This window comes from Ochotona princeps, chromosome 20, assembly GCF_030435755.1.
Source record: "Ochotona princeps isolate mOchPri1 chromosome 20, mOchPri1.hap1, whole genome shotgun sequence".
NCBI classification, from domain to species: domain Eukaryota; kingdom Metazoa; phylum Chordata; class Mammalia; order Lagomorpha; family Ochotonidae; genus Ochotona; species Ochotona princeps.
In genome coordinates, this window is record NC_080851.1 from 2,168,932 (window position 1) to 2,178,680 (window position 9,749).

Genomic DNA, 9,749 nt, shown 5'->3' on the forward strand with positions numbered 1-9,749 from the left:
ACAACTTGTCTACCTCTCCCTCACCAGGAAGGTGCAAGGACACCCTTTCTACAATCACAGGGCCCACAACCCAGAACACGTATGGACGGAACGAGGGGGCCTGGATGAAGGACCCCCTGGCCAAGGATGATCGGATTTATGTGACCAACTATTACTATGGCAACACCCTGGTGGAGTTTCGGAACCTGGAGAACTTCAAACAAGGTCAGTTCAGGTGGCCTCTTCCCTTCCCCACTGTCCTCTGACTTCATCAAGTCCACCCCCCCGTCTGGGTGGTGATGGTAGGTAACTCTTGGCAACTTACACATCACATTCATATATTAGCACCCTCGCTACTTGAAATAGCTCAGTGAGGCAAGTGGGCTTTGTTATTTACTTTCCATTTTTATTTACTTCTTTTCTTTTTTTCTGTGCAGAAGACAGAGAGAGATCTTCCATCAGCAGATTTACTCTCCAAATGCCCCCAAAAGCCAGGCCTGGGCCAGGAGCTTAGAACTCAATCCAGGTATTCTACCTGGTGGCAGGAACCGAAGCACTTGAGGCATCCCTGTTGCCTCCTCGCATGTAAACAAGTAGGAAGCTGGATGGGAAACAGATTAACCAGACAGTCTGATATGGGATGTGGGTATGCCAAGCAGCACTTTAACCACCGTGCCGAATGCCCACCTGGGGCTTTTTCTTTTGTTTGTAATGGGTGAGAGTGCTGAGGTGCAGGAAGGATGGGCAATTTGCTGTGTAACATTAAGCAGAGCCAAGACGTAAACCCTGGTCTCCTTACCCCCATGTGGACGGTTGCTTGTTGCCTTATCCTGAAGCCTCCTGTCTGCTCACTGCCCACAGGTCGCTGGAGCAACTCCTACAAACTCCCATACAGCTGGATCGGCACTGGCCATGTGGTGTACAACGGGGCCTTCTACTACAATCGGGCCTTCACCCGCAACATCATCAAGTACGACCTGAAGCAGCGTTACGTGGCTGCCTGGGCCATGTTGCATGACGTGGCCTACGAGGAGGCTACCCCCTGGCGGTGGCAGGGCCACTCGGATGTAGACTTTGCTGTGGATGAGAATGGTCTGTGGCTCATCTACCCAGCACTGGATGATGAGGGCTTCAGCCAGGAGGTCATTGTCCTCAGCAAGCTCAACGCTGTGGACCTAAGCACGCAGAAGGAGACCACGTGGCGCACGGGGCTGCGGCGGAACTTCTATGGCAACTGCTTTGTCATTTGTGGGGTGCTGTATGCGGTGGACAGCTATAACCAGCGCAACGCCAACATCTCCTATGCCTTTGACACCCACACCAACACGCAGATCGTCCCCAGGCTGCTGTTTGAGAATGAGTATTCCTACACGACCCAGGTGGACTACAACCCCAAGGACCGCCTGCTGTATGCCTGGGACAATGGCCACCAGGTCACCTACCATGTCATCTTCGCCTACTGACACCATTGTCCCTGGCAACACAAACGCAGAGGGGCCGATTGCACCTTGTGTGTGCGTGCGTGTGTATGCGTGTGTGTGATACGTCTGTGTGTGATGGGTCTGTACTGTTTCAAAATATATATTATTTTGTATAATATTAACAAATGTAAAATGACACTCGGGGTCTATTTTTTTTAACGTGGGTTGTAGATCAACCCACGCGTGTATGTGCTGGTCTCATCCTCCACAGGTTCTATTTTTGTGCAGATGAACTTCTCCTCTTGACCAGGGATCACCTTTCTTCCGGCCCCCAAGCCCTCCGACTCTCCGCAAGGTCACTGTTGGAAAAGTGTCTTCCCCTGGGGTCCTGCAGGTGCACAGTGCCAGGAGTGGCAATGCAGGGAGCCAGAAAGGAGTACCGCATGGCGGGGAGGGAAGTTTCTCTATTGGAGAAGTTTGAAAAACCCAGAAAAAAAAGCCTCTTTTTTTTTTTTTTTAATAAAGAAATTTAAACATCAGCCATCAGTGCATTTTCGTTGACCACAATGTGTCAGGCCCAATGTTCAGTCCTTCTCCCAGAAGGAAACAGGTTTGGTAGTGTGCCACCCCGGAGTTCTGTACACTGCATGCATTCCAGGTCAGTCCCCTGCTGAGGAGTGAGCTTCCCCAGGAGGGGATTAGCAAGGACCTGAGCCTCCACTTGGGTTTCCCTTCCTTTCTCTCTCTCACCATCACACTAGCCTCTTTGCTCTGTTCTGCCTGTGTTTGGTCATTAACCCAGGATGGAGGACCGGCTTTCCCAGGCCTGGTGTTAAACCACTGTTGAAAACACCATGCTCAGTTAGTGTGGCCTGGCCCCGTCCTTCCTTAGCAAGCTTTCATTCAGACTGACTGTCTCTTTCCTCCCCTTTATCTCCTCAGTCTCATCCTGCATGTCAGCCCAGTTTTCCCTCCCCCTCCCCTTCCTTTCTAGTAAAGGGGCTGAGTTGGGATGCAAGGCTTCCCTCCTCCCTCTTCTGTCGAGAGACAGAAGAGCTACAGCCCTCCCAGGTCAGGCCTAAGCCCTGAGCAGTTCCTACTGTCCCAGTGGATTCTTCCCTGGGAGGCACACAAAAACAGGTGATGGAACTTTTGAAGGAACCTCAGCAGGTGTGCTGAGGTGGAGAAGGGAGAGCCTGGGCTGAACTGGGGAAAAGCTCCGACATGGCAGGCAACTTCGCATCCCTCTACCTGCCCTCTACCTGCCCTCTACCTGCCCTGCCCCACCAGCTTCTTGTCCTTACACATTTGCTAAGGCCCAGTAGCCAAATGACATTGTGATTTGGTCAAGCTTTCCTTGAGCAGATTCTGGCACCATGTGTTTCTACTGGCAGAAGGGCTAGGAGGAAGAAAGTATTCCCAGAGCTCAGAAGGGGAAGAGTGGAGAAGCCTGTAGCCAAGGTCTAGCTTTGCTAGAGCAAGAAAGAAGTGTCCCCTCCTGACACTCCCACAAAAGTGATGCTTCTGCCAGGACCTGGGATGTAAAGCATAGCAGGAACCCAGGACTGAGCCCTGGGGTGCCCTGGAAGGGAACGGGGATGAAGCTTTACAGAGACACTGCTCAGCCATCCGCCTACCCACCCAACCACAGAGGCGTATCTGCCTGGCCGGGGCCCGCAGCCAAGACTTGCTCCATACCTCCCATGTCGGGACCTCACTGCTGGCTGGCTGCATGGAAGCCACTGTAGCATGTGGGTCCCTCGCAACCTGCGCTCATCCTCCAGTTTTTGATCTTCACTGCAGTTTATATCGGAGCATATCAAACAGTTCAAGGAAAATGGGATCAAAGTATGTTCCTTTGGTACAAAACTTTTTCTTGAAGTTATTCATAAGATTTATCTTTGTCAGTAAGGGAGATCTACACAGAGAAGGAGAGACAACAAAAGATTGTCCATCCATTGGTTCACTCTCCAAATGGCCACAATGGCCAGGACTGAGCTGATCTGAAGCCAAGAGTCAGGAGTTTATTCCAGGTCTTCCATGTGGTTGCAGGAGCCCAGGGACCTGGGACATCACCCACTGCTTTCCCAGGCCATAAGCAGGAAGCTAGGTGGAGATTGGAACAGCTGGGACACAAACCAGTTCTCAGAAAAGATACTGGTGCTTGCAGTTGGAAAATCAGTCACTTAAAATTTTTTATTTTTTATTTTATGATACAATTCCATAGGCTGTAGGCTTTCCCTTGCCCCCTCTCTGAAGTCCTTCCCTGCTCTCACTGATATCCCCCATCATTCTGCTATCTAAGTGTACCCTGACATTTCAGGGGCAATGGCAGAGAGTCCAGCAGCTTATTGTCAAGGTATATTTAACAGTTTCATTGGGAGTTCATCTTTAGTTTGGAAGTAGAGATGCATACTGCATTGTTTCTTCACATCTAGATATGATAGTCCCTATTACACAGTTACTATACATTCCTTTAAATGAATAGCCATACACCAAAATCAACAATAGGAATAAAGTTAACAATTTTACACCACCAGCAAGTTAAATAACTTGCTACTGAATGACCAATGCGTTGATGAAGAAATGAAAAAGAAAGCAAAAAAACCTTCCTGGAGAAAAATGATGCTATTGTATGATCTGTGAGTCATTGAAGAATTTAACAATAGAAAATAAACTATTTTGAAGAAATGTAAATAAAAACAAAATATAAAAATCTATGCGTTGCTGTAAAATAGTATTGAAAGGGTTACTGATTGTGTATTTTGCATGGAGGTTGCTTTATATCAGAGAAAATATATGGTATTTGTCCTTTGGGGATTGACTTATTTCGCTGAACATAATGGTCTATAGATGGGACCATTTGGTTGCAAATGATAGAATTTCATTCTCTTTAATGGCTGAGTAGTATTCCATCAGTACATATACCACAATTTCTTTATCCACACCTCTTTTGACAAGTATCTGGGTTGTTTTATGTCTTTGCAATTGTGAATTGTGCTGCTGTAAATACAGAATTACAGATCCCTTTCTCATACGCAGATCTCATTTCCTTTGGATATATTTCCGGAAGTGTGATAGCTGGATCATTCAGCAGGTTTATTTTCAGTTCTCTAAGCACTCTCCAAACTGATTTCCATAGTGGTTGCACTAGCCTACACTCCCACCAACAGTGAAGGAGGGTGCCTTTCTCCCCACATCCATGCTAGTAGGTCTTGTTAGTAGAGCTCTAAATGCAGGCCAATCTCACTGGAGTTAAGTGAAACCTCAATGTGGTTTTCATTTATATCTCCCTGACGGCTAGGGAGCCTGAGCATTTTTTCATATGTCTGTTAGCCATTTTAATTTGTTTTTTTTTTTTTTTGAGAAATGTATGTTCATTTCCTTCACCCATTTCTTCATAAGGTTGTTCATTTTGCTGTCACTGAATTTCTGAAGCCCTTTGTAAATCCTGTATATTAGACTTCTATCGGTTGTGTAGTATACAAAGATTTCCTCCCATTCTGTTGGCTGCTTCTTCATTTTGTCGATCATTTCTTTTTCTGTACAGAGCTTTTTAGTTTGATGTAGTTGCATTTGTTTGTTTGCCCTGTGCTATTGGTGTCTTTTTCAAGAAGCCTTTCCCAATTCCTGTATCTTGGAGAACGCTTCCTATGTTTTCCTCTAATAGTTTGGTGGTTTCTGGGTGCAGATTTTGGTCCTTGATCCACTTAGAGCTGATTTTTGTGTAAGATGACAGGCGGGGGTCTTGTTTCTTACCTTTGCAATCTGCTGTCCAGTTGTGCCAACACCATTTTAGACCAGGCTTTTTCCCTGGATTGTTTTCACTTTTCTTCTCAAAGATTATTTGGCTATACATTTGTGGGCTAGCTTCTGGGGTTTCTATTCTGTTCCATTGATCTTCTCTGTTTCTGTATCATTACCAGACTGTAGTATGTCTTGAGCTCTGGAATTGGGATTCCTCCAGCTTGATTTTTATTTCAGGATAGCTTTGGCTATTCGTGGTCTCCTGTGTTTCCTGATGAACTTTGTATTTGCTTTTCTATTTCTGAGAAGATCATTGGGATTTTGGTTGGGATTGCATTAAATCTGTATATTACTTTTGGTAATATAGACATTTTGATTACGTCAATCCTGCCAATCCAGAAACATGGTAAGTTTCTCCATTTTTTAATGTCTTCTTCTATTTAAGTTTTTACTCCTTTATAATTTTCATCACAGAAGTTTTCCACATATTTGGTTAGGTTAATTCCAAGATGTTTAAGGTTCCTCTCCACTATTTTAAAGGAAACCGTACTTGCAATTTCTTTCTCAGCCATGAAGTTATTTGTGTATTCTAGTGCCATTGATTTGTGTTCATTAATTTTGTATCCTGCTTCCCTGCCAAAGTCTCTTGTGAGTTCCAGTAGTGTCTTGACTGAGTCTTTTGGTTCTCCTATGTAGAGGATCATGTCTTCTGCAAGCAAGGATAGTTTCAATTCCTCATTTCATATTTGAATTCCTTTAATTTGTTTTTCTTCCTAATGGCTCTGGCAAGGACTTCCAGCACTACAGTGAATGGCAGTGGTGAAAGTGGACATCCTTGTGAAGTTCCAGATTTTAGCGGAAGAGTTCCCAGTTCTTCTCAATTTAGTATGATGCTGGCATGGGTTTTTTGTAAATTTCTTTGATTGTGTTTTAGAATATTCCTTCTATGCCTATCTTGCTTAGGGTTTTTAGCACGATATGTGTTGAATTTTATCAAATACCTTCTTGGCATCTATTGAGATGATCATATGGTTTTTATTTTCCAACTTGTTGGTGTGGTGTATCACATGTATTGATTTGTGAATTTTGAACCTTCCCTGCATGCCTGGATAAATCCTGCCTTGTCTGGATGAATGATCTGTCTGATGTGCTGTTGGATCCTGTTGGTTAGTATTTTGTTGAGGATCTTTGGGCCTATGTTCATCAAGGATATCGGTCTGTAGTTCTTTTCTTCTGTTGGTCTCTATTTGGCTTTGGTATTAAGGTAATATTGGCTTCATAGAAATAGTTTGGAAGAATTGCCTCCCTTTGTGTTGTTTGGAAAAGCTTGTAGAGAACTGGGGTAAGTTCCTCTTGCAATGTATGGTAGAATTCAGCAGTGAAGCCATCTGGTCCAGGGCCTTTCTTGGTTGGGAGGGCTTAAATTACTGATTCAATTTCAGTCCTTATTATAGGTCTATTTAGATTATCAATTGTCTCATGATTCAATATTGGTAGATTGTATGTGTCTAAAAATCTATCCATCTCTCTAGGTCTTCTGACTTGTTGGCATATCGTTGCTTGTAATAGTCTCTAATAATTCTCTGTGTGTCTGAGGTATGTGTTGTTATATTTCCTTTTTCATCTCTGATGTTATTGATTTGTATTTTTTTGATTAGTTGGGCTAGTGGGCAATCTATTTTGCTGATTTTCTCAAAGAACCAGCTCTCTGATTGAATGATTTTATGGGTTTTTTTTGGGGGGGGGTCTCTATTTGGTTTATTTCCTTCCTTATTTTGGTTTTCTTTTTTCTTTCTAATCTTGGGATCACTATGCTGTTGTTTTTTTTTAGCTCCTTCATCTATAAGGTTAGTTTACTTATTTGGTGCTTTCTAATTTCTTAACATAGGCATTGATTGAGACAAAATGTCCTCTTACCACTGCTTTGATTATGTTCTATAAGGTTTTTTTTATAAAAAGAAAAATTGACATTTATTGACCTACCTCAATCTCACTGTAATTACAAAAGAAAGGCATATTGCTGTATACTTCAGAAAATTAACAAATAAAGAAGTTGATTTATCACTTTAGGCAAAAGGTAGAATTTGACCATTATGTTGCAGCAAGAAAAGTCATGTTTTGATTGTACAATGAAGGGGAAGAGTTGAGTACTTCATAAAAAGCAGAGCATAAGACATATGCAAGCGTCTGTGGCTTATGCACACAGACACATTTGAATTGACAACTTACTGAATATACATGGAGGAGGTGAAAATATGTGAAAGATCGTGTTCACATTTGTTAACAATTCAGTGGTTTTAGCAGTGGATTTTTTTAAATCTTTTTTTATTGTATTTTTGACAATCTTTACATAGTTAATGAGGGTAAAAAAGGTTCAAGGGCTATAGGAAAGTGGGTAAGACTGTTATTTCCATATTGTTTCCTTCATGTTTAAAGGGGGGTATTAAGGGAGAAGACCTACCCAATTTCCCACCCTCCCAGGTCCAGGATGTAGGGCATGCTCCGAGGTTCTTGCTCAAGTGGTTTTGATGGTTCACCAATTATGAATCGCTGCCAATCTTGCCACTCCAAGCACGATGAGGTCTTTGAAGAATCCACTGATTGACATAGTCCATCATAGAGTCTCCATTGCCCCATATTTCTCTGCTAACTTATAGCTGAGATGGTTGATTGACCTGTTCTGTCCTCTGTCTTTTCTTGGTTAGGGTTCTGAGTCCAGCATTTCGATTGGGGTGATCTCCAAAGAAACTTTGTCTGAGGTGTTCTCAGACCAGATTCTTGTATGTACTAGCAAGGACAGGGCCTGGCACATTCCATCGCCCCGATCAGCTGGTGGTTGCAATTGCTGGGTTGGTTCTGTTTTCTGCCCCGACTTCACTGGAACCAATGGGTGTTACAGTCCAGCCTGGTTCTACCCAGCACATACCCGGTCCTCGCATAAACCAGTGGGAGCTGCAGCCTAGTTGGAGCGACCCACAATAACCCCCACCAGGCCCGTCCCCTACCGTGTTTTGCCAGTATGTGTAGCAGTAGTCCAGTCTATCCCACACCCCATTCGGCTCTCGTACATGTCAATGGGTATTAAGGCTTTGTTCCACCTAATCAGCTCCACTATGCAGCCCACACAGATGCTGTTGGGTATCTGTCTAGCCACCCCAGCCCCTGTCCTAGTTTTCTTGCCCTCCCGTGGAAGTGGTAACCCAAGAGGGAGGAGCCCACTATTTCCCTCCCAGGTCTCTCTCACTCCTGGATTATGCACTCTCCAGCTAGTTCTGTGGTTTGACTTGACAGAATTAGACCCCAGTGCCAGCTTCTGCCAGCTGATGCTGTGACTAAGCCCAAACCAGCCTCACCCTTCACCCACTCTAATTTTGTTTGCACCAGTAGGAACAATCATCCCAGACTGGCTTTTCCCTGATCTGGTCCACATGAGGCACACAGGTATTGTATCCCTGCCCAGTCTGGTCTGCCCCCATCCCAGCTCATGCTTTCCAGTGGGAGTAGCTGTGCAGCAAGGGAACCATCCCTTATTCCCCTGCCGGCTCTGCCCCCTCCCTTCCTGGTTCTCACGCGTGCTGGTTGGGTGCTGCGGTCACATCTGGTACAGGCAACCTCACCTTGGCATTCCGTATTGTGCACTAGTTTTTGTTGCGACTGAATCTGGCTCAACCCACACTGTTCTGGTGCTTACATTTGCCAGTGGATGACATGAACTGATTCAGCCTGGTCTTCCCCCGACCCATGCCAAATGTATGCCAGTGGGTAACTTTCCATGTCTTGTTCTGGGCTGTTTCCTATCATGTTTCTTGCGCTTACCTGCCAGGTCTGTGTCCTGACAGAGGATTTGCCCAGGCTCCTCCATCAGAACCTCTCCCAATGCCAGATTTTGCGCATACCAGTGGGTCCATGAGCCAGCCCTACTCAGTTCACCTCCTGTCCTAGCAGGAACAGTGGCTTTTCCTGACTGACCTTCAACCCAAACTGGTCCTTGCTGTTGGATGTTTCAGCCCAGCCATGGCTCGTCCATACCCACATATGGCTCACACATGGCTCAGTAGAGGTTGAGACCTTGCCTAGTCCATCCCACATCTACCCTGGTCCTCCAGGACACCATCGGTGTTGCAGTCTGGCCGGGCCCGGTGTATCCAATCCCAGTCCACACTTGTGCCAAGGGAGACTAAAACCATTTCCTGATCAGAACGCAGTGCCCATTCCAGGCCACACGCCCCTTGGCGGGAACCTCAACCCAGCTAGGGTTGTCCCCTTAGCTCCCCAACTGGGCCTGTTCCCAGCCATAGATCATGCACATGCCAGTGGTTGCTGTGACTCAGCTTGGCTCAGCCCCTCATCTGTCCTGACCTCTGCCTTAGACACTGTGGCTTAGTGCTCCTGGCTCATGCAGACCAGTAGGTGCAAGAGCCTAGCTCGGCATGACCTGTGCTCCGTCCTGGTCTCTAGTTTCACTTGTGGGCTAAGGTTTGCTCCATCCTGCCCGGTCCACCCCATTCCATTACCAATTGACACATTAGCCAGCTGTTGGAGCTACTTTGCCCAGCTTGTCCGACCCCCAGGTCTGGACCACATGTTCACCAGCGGGAACTA

At 45.6% G+C, this 9,749-nt stretch overlaps 1 protein-coding gene across 4 annotated transcripts in view; it reads left to right on the plus strand.

The window, feature by feature from the left end:
- The window catches only part of OLFML2B (olfactomedin like 2B), a 35,813-nt gene extending 34,217 nt beyond the window's left edge, over nt 1-1,596 (plus strand). For 3 of the 4 annotated variants that reach the window (XM_012928147.3, XM_004589117.4, XM_058678040.1), the window contains 2 exons: nt 28-204; nt 841-1,596. In XM_012928147.3, the coding sequence (XP_012783601.2) occupies nt 28-204; nt 841-1,442 (779 nt within the window). In that variant the 3' untranslated portion in view covers nt 1,443-1,596. Of the gene's footprint in view, nt 1-27; nt 209-840 lie in introns of all 4 variants that reach the window. The other variant, XM_058678041.1, reaches the window with a different exon arrangement.
- Nucleotides 1,597-9,749: the final 8,153 nt, after the last annotated feature.